The following is a 13,905-nucleotide window of genomic DNA, read 5'->3' on the forward strand; positions in this document are numbered from 1 at the left end:
TTCTCTGAATGGAGCCGTGTGTGCCAACCACCACTTTTGGGAGCTGTTCTGCTCTGTATTCCTGCTCTGCTGTCAGGAGGTGTGAGTGTATCTGTGAATACAGAATCACAGAGTGGGTGAGGCTGGAGGGACCACAGTGGGACATCTGGTCCAACCCCCTGCTCAGGGTTATCCCAGAGCATGTGGCACAGGACTGCATCCAGATGTTTTTTTAATATCTCCAGTCAGGGACACACTACAGCCTCTCTGAGAAATCTGTTCTAGTGCTCAGTCACCCACACACTAAAGTTCTTCATCATATTCAGGTGGAACTCCCTGTGCATCAGTTTCTGCCTCCTGCCTGTTGTTCTGTTGGTTGGCACCACTGAGAAGAGTCTGGCTCCCTCTGACTCGACACCCACCCTTTAGATACTTACACATATGGATGTTGTTTTCCTGTAAGGAATAATCTGACTGCACTAAACAGAATCACAGAATCAATTAGGCTGGGAAAGACCTCTGAGGTCATTGAGTCCAACCTTTGACTGAACACCACCATGCCACTACACCATGGCACTGGGTACCATTTACAGTCTTTTCCTAAACACCTGCAGGAACAGGGACTCTACCACCCCCCAGGGCTGCCTGTTGCAGTGGTTAAAACTCTTCCTGTAGAGAAGCAGTCATGTTGTGGAATACAGTGTGGGAGTATGTACTTGTATCCCAGAATACCTGCTTTAGCAGGCATTGCTCGAGCTAATGCAACATTGAAGGTCCATGTTTTTCACTTTAATGGCACTTCTGCAATAAAGTCTATTTTGTGAGGACTCTAGTCCTTCCTATGAAGTCACTCTATGCTGCCAAAATCCACATTCAGCAAGTATTTATGTATTTACTTGATTTCAAGGAAAAAATTAATTAGAACTATTTAATTAAATAACTTTATAAGCATGTAGTCCAATATGAAGTTCTTTTAGCTGGCTCTAGTTTTAGAAAATAAATGCCTTTTAGTTCTCTGGAGCACTGAGAGCATCACTGAAGACCACTGGGGGGAGCACATGACGTGCAAATGTTCACTCTGGAGACACAAAAGGCTTCTTTGACATAGACAGCATAGGAAATTCAGATATATATAAAAACATCTAAAATGTAAGTGTTAATCCGGTGCCTAAGTAATTATATAGGGTACATAAGTTAATCATATTCCTTGTGGTATCTGTGCTAAAACTATATTTCATTCCTAATTTATCTTTTCCACTATCTTGTGGACCCCAACTTTTGCTGCCATTCCCCCTAGATAAGCCCCTTGTCGCTAGTACCATCCTTTCCTTTGTTATTTTCTTTTTGCAATTATTACCTTCAGCTATAGAAACTTTTATTCCCACAGCCTCACAGAGAATCCAGGGAAATGCAACCTGGGATCCCAAAGGAACAAGACTGCTTGTAAACCTGTGGTGAGAGATGGAAGAAATTTCTCTGGCAGCAGGATAACCAAGGGGCAATATTGGGAAGCTGGGACCTGATGCTCTCAGGTGTGAGAGGACTGGCAAAAGTGGGCATGTTAAAGTTGTCCAATTATATTTCACAACAAGACAAAAAGAAAACTCACAGGCTGTAGAGTTTATCTATAGAAATCTAAGCATTTAAGATTTTTTCATATATTGAAACTTTATATTTTGTCACTATAATTACACTACACAGGTCTTTCAGTCCTCTTTAGACAGTAAGAGATCTCTAAGGGAAAAATAAATCTTCCACTGGTTTTCTATTGCTCAAAAGCTACTGATATCTATAGCCTCTACATTATCTTAGTGTGAAAGCACTTCACAATTACCTCCTTTAAAATTACAGTACTTGTAGAAATTAATCACATCTTTAGTCTACATTAACAGATTTATTCCTGAGTGTCCCCAAAATACTGGCTAGTTATATGGCTAATGCACTTTTTTTACATATTTGTCTTAGATTCACATCCAAGTTAGGTAATGTAAAAAATTGACCAGGAACATAAATACAAGATGAAATCACTGGTCTCTTACTCAAAAGTGTTGCAGTTCATCAAAAATATTTTAAAATACAAATTATTTCAATACATCATGAATGTATGTATTCTTTAAACAAAGTTTTGTTTTGGGAAGCTTAAAAACTTACAATGTAAGTGCAAAACCATAAATGTTTCTGTATTTGTTTATGAATCATAATCTTACACTCATACTGAATTGGCTTTATATTAAAATTTAGGCAAGGAAAAATATCTTCCAACTTCAACTGGGACCTTTTAAATCTAGACTCAATTTTGGAGTAAGATTTTACTTGTGTACTACTCATATTTAAAAGATGAAGTTTATTTCAGGCATGTCACCATCACTTTCAAATAGCCAGGAATTTCAGTCCAGCTGAGCTCAGTGTAGATCTTCACAGAGATAAATTTTGATTCCCAAGTAATGTATTGAAAATAGAAGATCTGTGTCACTACAATGCTCAGTCTGCTGCACAGTAAACTGAAATGTGGCACACACTAAACTTTATTCACCTCAGCTGTATTGCTCTCTAAAAGCTGAAATTCTTCTTAGCTTGCACTAAAATATGATCTACAGACACAGCTATGTTACTGGCATACATTGTCTGCTGTACAAAAAAACCCCACTCCTTAAAAAACATAGTGTACCAGCTAAGTATAAGCTACACTAACAAAATTACTCTTCTGCCAGGATAAGTAGCATTTAATTTCGATTAATTTTGATTTTGATTCCTCAGTATAGCTGTATTAGTAAGCTTTTCACGATGGAGATCAACTCCAAGTTCATACAGGTCCCAGAATATCCTGCTTCTCTAGAGTGTCAGCATTTGCTGCAGAACTCAAATGTAAAAGGAAAAACTGCTCCCGTGGCTCCCATGAAGACCAAATTGACTATGGAGCAGTGTGATATTCCAGCTTCAAAGATGGACCAACTAACCATCCCAGTGGGATGCTGCATTAATGCTCTCTTTCTGGCATCTCACAGCACATCTCCTGCAAGCAAACACTGTTTTCCTTTCCAAAAATGTAATTTCTCCCAGTAGCTTCTGCAGTTAAAAATCTGCAGTATTTTAAGCATGTGCCAATGACTTAGATTAAAAATCATTTGGTATGAAATGTAAAAGGAAAAAAGGACCCTTCCTGGATTGCATGCAGCTTTATTTATCATTCATTCAAAAATCATCCTAAGCATAGGTGCCACAGAACTCTCTGGATGCTATTTGAGAAGCTACAGCCACCAGTGTAGAAGGGGACCCCCAGCAGGTGGCAGAGTGCCTGGTGTCCTTTAGTCCAGGACTAAAGATTCTGACAGTACCAGTCGAGCATCTCTGCCAGTGCTGTGAAAACACGAGGTTAGAAACAATTAAGTCATTAAGGGCTTGGTGACTGATCCATCTCTGTATCTTGACTTCTGAGCCTGCTAGAAAGATGGAGAGATTTGCTTGAGCATGTAGTGACAGGACAAAGAATGGCTTCAAATGAAAGGCAGTAGGTTTAGATTGGATATTGGGAAAAAAATCTTCACTGTGAGGATGGTGAGACACTGGAACAAAATGCCCAGAGAAACTGTTGAACGGCTTTCCTGGAAGTGTTAAGTTGGGTGGGGCCTTTGAGAAACCTGATCTAGTGGAAGGTGTCCCTGCCTATGGCAGGGGAACTGGAGCTACGTGATCTTAAAGGCCTTCCAGCCCAAACCATTCTATGATTCTATGAACCAGTTTCACCCTGTACATCACTGTGACACTGTATGAGACACCAATTAGAAAAACGAACTTGCAAACCCATATTCTGACCCCATAAACAAATACATAGATGAGCACTGCCTACCTTAAGAAACTGGAGTTGAAATGCAAACACCTGATTACATTTGCATAGTTGTGAAAATTTATTAGTTACAGTGTAATGAAAACCAACTTTTTTGGTACAGGCAGAAGTAAAAACATACTTTATATAGAAAAAAAAATCACAGCTTTAAAAACTGGCTTACATTGTTTAAAATGAGTAAATCTGGTTGTACTTCAAGGCATTGGACTTTAATGCTTCATTTTATGCCAAACCATCACACAGTGCAAGAAATATTCTGCAACAAATTCCATACAGCAGTCTTCAGAGTATTTATTCTCACAGAATCTCATGGTGGCAAAAAAATGTACTGTATACTTTTCTATTTAAACAGAAAACATTGTTGAAGTTACATTTTTCTTTCTTCACATACTCTCTATTACAAAAATATCAAATTGCAAATTTGACAGTGTATTCTACAAATAAATTTGTCATAAGCAACAGGAATTGCAACTTTGGCACAGCTACTTTACAAAGTGTATTATAAAAATAAATTATATGGCAAATATCAAACAAAATCAAGCACGTGCCTTAGGCTTTGCAATTAGAAGTGAAATTCAGCTGGCAGAAAGACTGCTGCTCTCTCTTGGATTACATACTTTTAAAATACCAGCAAGGCCATTCCTTTTTAAAGCTCTACCAAGGAAAAAAAATATATATAAAACCTAATGGAAGCGCTAATACTTCCACAAATAATCAGTAGCACAAGTGACCCTGGTGTTGATGGCAGAGAGCTTCTCCAGTGATCCATCCACAGGCATGGAGGGTAGTGCACACAGAGAGCTCTAGCAGGTAACTCATCTAGAGTTCACACGTAACTGGTGAATGATGACACTCTCTAAAAGAAAAGAGAGCAAAACATTCGGGTTTATGGAACTACAAACGCATTGCAGCTTACTTTAAAGAACAATTACAATGGCAGAGCAAGGCATTTCTCTAAAAGAGTCTCACACACTTACTCTCACATCACTGCTTGATAAAACTGGCCTAGCCAATGCTACAAAGGGAAACTAAATTAGTGCCTGTCGAGGGCTCAGAGTGCCTTGGCTTCCACTCCAATGTCAAGACCTTCATTTGGTTGTCCACAGGGGAAAAGGATTTTAAGTGATTCAGGTGAATGGATTAAAGCAAAGGACACCAAAGCTCCAGTTCCACACCCAGACTAGGTAGAGTGGTGGAGTTGGGTGTCTAGTATATATAGTATATAATATATAGTATATATACATATATATACATATATATATACATACATACATACATATATATATATATATATACACATGCACACACTATATAGTATATATTATATACTATATATATATAGTATACTATATAGTATACTATAGTATATATAGTATATATAGTATGTGTTTATTTATTTATTTATTTATAGTATATAATACTGTCTAAGCAACTTCATCCTAAATCTGGTGACAATTCATAAATAGGGATGAGGAAGAGGTATGGGGTCATTTCACATTTTTTAATTTAAACTTGGCTTAGAAACCTATGCTGTGTTTATTCAACAAGTCTTCTTCAATTTTGCTACTGACTTTAATGGGGATAAATTTCAGCCACAGCATGCAAAACTATGTGTTGGTATTTTCTTTAAAAGGCTGGATTTAATTTTGTCCTGTATGTAGTATCAGAGGTCTCTGACCCTGATTAATCCCTGAGCTCTGCTTAAGTACTAATGGCCTTGTCTTCTGTTCTTCTACCTGTATATACAGCTCTTACAGGCAAGGTTTTTAATATAAGAATTTAACTGTCAATTAACATTTTTCTCTGAAAAGGTGTATTTTATGCATTTCAAATAATGTTACTGTACTAATTAAAGCATACAGTTATACATTTTCAGAAATATTCATCCTAATTCAAATTACTTTTGTTACCTTCTTTTCTTCTAGTCTGAAGAATTTTTAAAATTTATGTCACCCAAGAAATGGCACTATTCATATAGTTTTTGCCTTTTACATTTTCTTGACTTCTGCCTTTATCTGCTTCCTAACTAATATTTGCAAGGTGTTTCATGAGGTTACATTATAAGAAGAAAGAAAAATGAAAATATTTTCCATGTATTCTTACTGCCAGAACTTTGCCACTAGATGGCAGATCCCAGTGCTGCTTTTCCTACGTGGTGAAGCAAGAGCAGGGCTGAGGCAACGTCCAATAAAATACGTTAAGGTGAATGAAATAACAGAATTTCCCGAATTGAAAGTGTTTGTTTTCCCTTAAATTTATCAATATCAATTGATTTTCAACAAGAAATGTACACTAGTTCTATCACATTGAGTAGTGAATGTGAAAGAACTAGAAATTATTGTATGATTTTACCTTACAGCAGTGCTGTTCTAACTTGAAGCTCTTGTGGAATATGATGTTAAAAGCTACATTTACAAATTATTTTCTTAATATTAAAAATATTATTTTTTAAAGAAAAAATTATTTTCTTAATATTCACTCTGCACATTTAATAAGGAGTTTAGGCAGAAAATTATAAAAAATTGGGCAGCAGAAAAATATCACTCTCCTTGTTAAGGCTAAGTCACTGAATGAACAGCAAAACTACAGCTGGTGTAAGAATCAGACACCTTTCTCCTACAGACCCAAACAGTAACTGAGCAGAAAAGAGTGGGAGAAAAAGTAATTTAAAAAAAAATAATTTACACTGATATTTGTCTTTCATTCATTTCTCACACACCTAGAGAACACACACTCTAACTTTGTCTCAGTTGTATTGTATTTGAAATGCTTATGTACATATATATATATTATGTGCACACACACATGTAGTTACTAAAAGAGGTGTCTGAACAGTTACTAAGCTAAATTTAGAGTAGGACAGATTTTGTCAGAGTTCTTTTGGGTCACTATCTGTAGAAATATGATTATATTTGGAAGGATATGATTACATAAATTTTTCTAGGGTTCTAGATGGGAATATTTCAAGGAGCTATGTATTCACTTAAACAAAACAATTTATTTTAATGACAGACAAAGAAAATGAAGTTAATGTAAACCAGCTAATTCTGCTTTCAGTCCTACTGATGTAAGGCAGAACTTCTCAAGGAAACAGTTTTCATATAATGAAGCACATCAAGTGACATTTTAACATATAAAGTTTAATTTCTCCTTACAATATATACAACTATCACCAGATAATACAAAAATGAATGTACCACAGACAATGCACACCAAGCAACAGAAGAGAATCATACATCAGTATTTTTATTTTTAAAATCCCAAAGAGAGGTTTTTTGTTTGGAGAACCATTCACACCTGAGTGTTTCATACCTGAGAGCTGATAGCTCTGCACCTGACAGTAGTTAACCCTGGTTATATTTTAAGGAAAAAAAAAAAAAGCCAAGGTAAGAGCAATGTGTAGGGAGCAAGATTCAAAGTGAAGTTAATATATATAATGAGAAATATTGCATATCATTTTGCCCAAGAGGGCTCCAGCAAAATTAAGAGAAAGAGGATAACTCACACTGACACAGGGGAGAAAACCATTCCCCTAAATGAAAACAAGTTCAAAAGATGAGCTCACAAAAACTCCCGCCAGCAAACTACGTGTTTCAAAGCAACTCAGTGAAATTGGCCACTGATGTGTGATGGGAACACATAATTGGTCTGAAAATTGTCCTGACTGTTGCAGCTTATGCCAAGTACCTGAAACCCAGCAGGACAGTAGCTTACTTCATTTAAAGACCTGCTCTTCCACATCTGATCAGAAATGCTGAATATGCAGAGCATATTTTAGAATCTGTGTGGCATATTTCAAGCAGGGACACATGACTTGGCATTCTGTTGGCACAGATCAACACATTAATGTGGCTTTAGAGATTGCTCCCATGGTGGTAATTACTGTGTGCTGTAAGTGGTTTGAGGTTTAAATACAGTGACGTGTACTCTACAGGCGCATTACAAAGAATCACTAAGTGTTTGGTTTTTGAAAAATCACACTAGTGGGTGTCACAAAAGTAAAAAAGTGAGTTAAGCAAATCAAAATCTCTATTTTTCTTCTACCATTTGCTCAGGATGTTTATTAATCCAAGACAAATCCCCCCAGGCATTACAGCTGAAGCTCCGTGCTCCTTTTTAGTCACACTTAATCAAATTTATTGATCTACTAATGACTGCATTAGCAATACCCCTATAGAGCAGTAAGTCTGGTGATGGGATCTAACTTAGGGAACACAGCAGAAAATTTGTCAGGAACTGGATTTAAAATCAGAGAGATCATCTGGAGAACTGAGGGTGCACCTTCTCAGTCTATGTGTGCTGCTCATGAATGGGTTGGTGTTTTCCCTGCTCTTCCCCCTCTCCACCTTACTGCTGGTGCAAAGCCATATGTTACTATTGCTGGGCTTGAGTTATCACAACTGCTTATATGGCCATGTCATCAGCAAAACAGGGCTTCTCTCCAGCTGACACTGAATATGGTTAAATGTACAAAGATCAGTCATCTTTGTTCCTGACAAGGCATTGTAACTATCATTATGATTCTGAGTGCATTATTTTGCTACTGAAATTGTTCCACTTCTTCATTACAAAAAAAAAACCAAAAAAACAAAACAAAAGCAACAAAATAAAACCCAAACAAAATGACTGTGAAGAAAGGTAAGAGAGAGAAAGCATGAGGATGAGTGATCCCAGATGATCACTTAGGAAGGCTTAATTTACACATTATAATTCTGTAATGCAGAATACATGGAAGCCCTGTAAATAAATATTTTCCTTTGGACTGATGTGTCAAAGTTTGATTCTTTGGTGCCTAGTAAAATCTGAGGTCTGAAGAAAGCTTGTTGTTGTGGCATTTCTGACATCCCTCTTGTGTTCATTCTTTGATGCTGTATGAAGATGAGTTCACACCCTACTCTTCCACACAGTGAAGCACTGCTAAGGTCTTGCTCCTCCTTCTTTGCCATCCTTTTCATTAAACTGGAAAAACTTCTTACTCTGGAGACCCCTATTGCTTTGTCAGGTTTGGATGAAATTGGTTGGTGTGTTCAGTGTTATTCATCAGGGAAGGAGAGGTGGAAGGATGGATGAACACAGACACTTCATCTTATAAGTCCCCTTTTCAAAAGCTCCAGGTTCAAGGGCAGCCTTTGGAACAGAGACACAGATTTTGGTTTTTTTGGGGAGGCTCCCTCCTAGTTCAATATCCTGACCCCCTCAACCACTCTCTTGTTTCTGCTCAGTGAGCACTGAAGCGTTCCATGCAGAACGGCTCAGTCTTTCCAGGAGGGAATGAGAATGCCACCTTCTTCCTCCTCAGCTGCCAGTGCCACTAGTGAGCCTGCCTGCAGCTGATGTGGTTTGAGTCACCTCATACTGTTGAGAAGGGGAACCTGTCTCCTACCTTTGAGAAAAGGTTTCAATCAAAAGCTTTTGACAATAAGCAGCACTACCCCTGCTTTTGTGTAGTGTTTGATCTGCTAGAAGGCATTCATGATCCTACAGTCACTTTAAAACACCAACTGGTTTGCTACGCCCTCCTTCTTTCTTTTTCTGGCCTGTGAGCCTGGTACTAAGCTTTGTTAAAGCCAGCCTTTATGCTTTTTTGCCACATTCCTTTTAATTCAGATCAGTTCCCCAGTTAAGTTCAAACACTTGTGCCAGCTCAGAGGACAGCCACATAGTCAGTGAGTACTTCCTTGGCTGGAGGTGACAAAGACAGGACTACAGCTTTTCAGTCCAGTGTGGAGTTAAAGCCTGACTTTAAGTGACCATGAAATCATGGCTTGAACTTAAAAGGCTCAGAGGAAATACCAGAATACCTGCATTAAGGATCAGTGAGGTACAGAGGTGCAGTGCTATATTTAAGTCAGAGTAGAAACACTGACTAGACAAGGGCTGTGGAAGAACATCAAGAAGGTCTTCATGATGCCTCTTGGGATTGGGCTCTGTTTTTAAACTTGGTTGTTTAAATTGCCTTTTGGAGCTGACCTACTGAATGGAGAATCTTACTAGTCACTAAACTTAACTAACTGTCTTCAGATTCAGAGGAAATTTCAATGTAACACAAATAGTAAGGCTTGAACTTTTAAGACTTCTGGACTTCTTCTACCTTTAGGAAACAAGAATATTAGGTCAATTAAAGCAGATGTCAAAAGTTTTGAGTGTAACTAAATACCTGTTTTTAGCTAACAGTTTAACCAGCTGCCCAATTCCAACTTTCTAGACTTCTGCTACAGAGCAAAAGTCTCTTTTAGTTGTGCAGCCCCTGGAGAAAAATATCAGGATCCTAAGTCTGACCTCTCTGGAATTTCTAAAGTCTCTCTCATCAAATCCTACTGACTCTAGAGCAGCAGCTCCCAGCATGTACCTGCAGCTCTGGCTCCAGCTGTGCCAATTTGTGTGCCCTAGATTTCAGGTACTGTGAGGCTGCCTTGTTTCTTCAGGTGAATTCGTTTCTTAGACCTCAAACAAAAACAAGATTTTCAACCACAGCCATACATAGAACACTGAGTATGGTGACAGTTAACTAAGTTTCTTTGACACATGGAAAGCTTAAGGCAGCTGTATCAAGCCACATTAGCTTGGGGATCATGTTTGCAATATTATTTGACTGGTTTGACCTTACAGCTTCCTTCAGTAACAGGATTTAGAGTGAATATCCAGAAAAAAAAACCCTTTTTTCCATTTAAATATCTGTTAAAATGCCTGTGTTACAATATGAACAGTAAGATCTCAGCAACAATTTGTTGACATACTGAGGCTTTTAAATGATAATAATTACTTGAGAGGATCTGATGTATTTCTGATATAATAACTCACATTTCTTGCTAATTCCAGTTTCTAAGTTTTATCTGAAGTACTGGGGATAGGAGTTATGAAAAAATGCTACTAATAATAATCTGATTTTTTGATCTCATAGGAACTAGAACCTTAAAATTAACAGGCATTTTAGGTGCTACACATATATAAAAAAAAACAAACTACTTTTTCTTATGTAGCAAAGAAAAATGCCCTTCATGTGGATAAAAAAATGCTAGCTTTACAGTAAGATAATTGTTGTGTGTCTGGATCTGAAATTCTAGAGCAATGGCAAAGCAGATGGAAAACTAAACATTGCTTGGATTGAATACAATTTTGTTGACCTTCAGTGACAGAGTCTTCCATCAAGTATCTTCTCCCAGGCCAAATTTCACAGTTCAACCACTGGTGCATTTTCCTTTCTGTGAATTTTACTTATAATTTATTGGTGGTCTTCCCACCTTGTTTTCTGTTTTAACCACTGGGCCCTTCACAGCTTGGTGAGGTGGTTGAAGCATATACAACCTTAAACCCATCATTTATTGGTCTGCTCAGCTTCATTCTTTTGGTTGTGCCTCTTCTGTGAGAATTGATTGCTTAATAGAAATGCACTTTAATAACGCCACTGTTATTAAATAAACAATCATAACAATCATCAGTATCCACACTACTTCCATGCTGGAAAAATTCCTTAAAACATGCTTAAAAAATGCAAACATACAGATGAGGAAATCACAAAAAGGGAAGGAAAAACGATGGATGACCATGGTATTGTAAGGCAGTCTGCATTTTATGTCAAAATATTTTAAATAACTGAAAACTGAGAGTAATTTCCCTACCAAACCCTCTGTCTTTCACTGTCTGTACCTGAGCTGTGCCTTTAGGTAGCAATTCCTGCCATCAGCAGTATGTGCTGACTGTACCCTCTAAGACATAAAGGTGCTTGGCAAGTAAGGTTTAAATGTAAGACCCAACCAGGAAAACTGGAACTTAGTCAGTCAATGGAATGAGTTGCTTCATAGCCTTTACTGGTCTTTGGAGCAGGCACAAATGGATTGTATTAATTTTTGCCAGATAGGGTTTCTCAAGCTTTTGCTGAAGACTAAACACCTTCTGGCTTACAAGCCTTCACCTGAGCCCTGAGCTCGCAGAATTCCAGTGTGTGTAAGTCAGGGACCTGGTTCTAAGTGTTGTCTACAAGTGTTAACTCCCCCTGGAAGAATTAAGTTGCTGCCAAACATTGTGCAACATCCCTATGCCCTTGAATTTAGTAACTATCTTGAGAAAGCATCTCAGGGCTGAAAAATGGTGATTTTGATGGGAGGCTCCTAGAGGGAAGGCCACATGGTCACACGGTGCCCATCCTTCTTCTCCTCCCCTCCCACACAGGAGGAACTGGCTTTCATTAAAACAGGACCTCACATGTGCATGGCAAGTCTTCTGGCATTGCTTCCCTAGCCCATGTGGCATTTCAGAAATGTGATCAAGGCAGGAAGGAAAGCAGACCGTGCAGCAGCAAAGGTGGAAAGTGACCCCTTAAGGTGGAAAACAAGCTAGTAAAAGTGACCAAACTTCCTTTGATCTACTAAAAAGTGACCAAGTCTATCATTAAGAATTCCTAACCTGAACTAGATTAATAACCTAGTGCAGTTACCCCATTCTCACTTCCTAGACTGAAAAATCTTCCTGGCATAAAATTGTCTTTTTGACAGTTTTTTTTTTGTTTTTGTTTTTTTTTTAACTTGAGTAAGAAAACTAAATAATTTTGTTATTTAAGTAGTCAGTGCACACACTTATTAGTTCGTTGTTAAGTGGCAGCTGCAGGGCTTTGTTAGTACAGGCAAACGTGAACAACTACACAGACAGGGGAGCTGACTTCCATGGCAGCAGTAAAACCTGCAGAACGTACCCCCTGAGCCACTGCCATCAGCCCTGACCCCCTGCCAGGGAGGCAGAGCTGCTGGCTGAAGATTTCTTCAGTTCTATTTTCATAGACTGAGTCTCAGCACGAGGCTCGAGTTTTGCCACATTTCCTGCTCCTGGGGCTGCCACTACTGGCTTTCCTGCTTTCATACCTTTTGACACAGGAATGCGGGTGGGTGTAGGTCTCGGGGATGACCCGTCCTGTCCTGTCTGCAAAACAAAGAGACAGAGAAAAATGCCGTGAATCAAGGATTTCTTGTCACACATGCTCATCTTGTACTTTTCTTTGGTTCCTCTTTTACCTCTCAAACAACAGTATCCCAAATCATACCTATTTGCAAAGTAATAGTCACACTTGAAATCTGGCTGTGGCACATATTGCTAGAGAAGGGCCAAAGGCACAGCTGGGATCAAACAAGTTTCCCAGAGCTTAGGTCCAGTGTTTTGAATCAAGATGTCATAAGGGTGGGAACTTGTGCAAATCTCCCATTCTACTGCATGACACAGTGCAGGATGCCCTTGGAGGCTACTACAACCTTGCCTTGGCTGTCAAGACAGGTACAATATTAGCATCTTATATAGACACTAGCACAGGCCCTCAGAACACATAGTCAGGTGAGGCTAATGATGAACCCAGGGTAACTGCCAAATTTTAAATAAAATTGGATTTTACTTCCCAAAGTATGCTGAGCTCGTGGCTGGGGGCACTTATTTCTGCACTGGGCAGAGCAGGGGGCTGGGAGAGAAAGAGATAAAGATTTGTATTTCCTTTTCCTGTGCCTGTGGCAGGAGGGATGTGGGAAAAGGCTCAAGGACTCTCCCCCTCCAAGCCCTAATCACGACTTGAGAAACTCTGGTGAGGGTGAAGCTGCTAACCCAGATTTCCAAGGATATCTCAAGACAGAGTGACATGGTCATTTTACTATCTCTGCCAGCCTTCTGCCCTGGACAACAGCCTAGCAACACACTTATCCCCAAGTTTGACGACTTCAGAATTAAAAAAAACAAAGAACAGCCTAAGTGATTGGCTTGGGGCTGGCAGACCCAACACAGCTCCTGTGCCCTTCTGGAGCCCAGGCCAAAGCTTTGAAAACTGCAATCAGCACATATGCTTTAGCAACCAAATCTCACCATATAAATGCACAAGGAGTACCTGGATAGGATAAAAAGACTCAAAAGGGCCAACTGCTATTTTCTGTCTCTCTTGGCCAGATAACGATGCACATGCTCTTCAAGGTCAAGCCATATGAATGATGGCTTAAAGAAAATACTTATAAACATGACAATTCTAAAAGGAAAATGGGCTTAATCTTCTGCAGTGTGCAATACAGACACAAATCACAATGGTGACAACTTCACTGTCACGGCTGAATTTCATA

The 13,905-nt window shown here is 38.8% G+C and overlaps 1 protein-coding gene across 5 annotated transcripts in view; it reads right to left on the reverse strand.

The window, feature by feature from the left end:
• Nucleotides 1-3,860: 3,860 nt before the first annotated feature.
• The window catches only part of FILIP1 (filamin A interacting protein 1), a 101,959-nt gene continuing 91,914 nt past the window's right edge, over nt 3,861-13,905 (reverse strand). For 4 of the 5 annotated variants that reach the window (XM_056487766.1, XM_056487765.1, XM_056487764.1 and 1 more), the window contains one exon: nt 6,926-12,736. In XM_056487766.1, coding sequence (XP_056343741.1) covers nt 12,530-12,736 — 207 coding nt within the window. In that variant the 3' untranslated portion in view covers nt 6,926-12,529. Of the gene's footprint in view, nt 4,680-6,925; nt 12,737-13,905 lie in introns of those variants that run through there. The other variant, XM_056487768.1, reaches the window with a different exon arrangement.

This window comes from Oenanthe melanoleuca, chromosome 3, assembly GCF_029582105.1.
Source record: "Oenanthe melanoleuca isolate GR-GAL-2019-014 chromosome 3, OMel1.0, whole genome shotgun sequence".
Taxonomy (NCBI): domain Eukaryota; kingdom Metazoa; phylum Chordata; class Aves; order Passeriformes; family Muscicapidae; genus Oenanthe; species Oenanthe melanoleuca.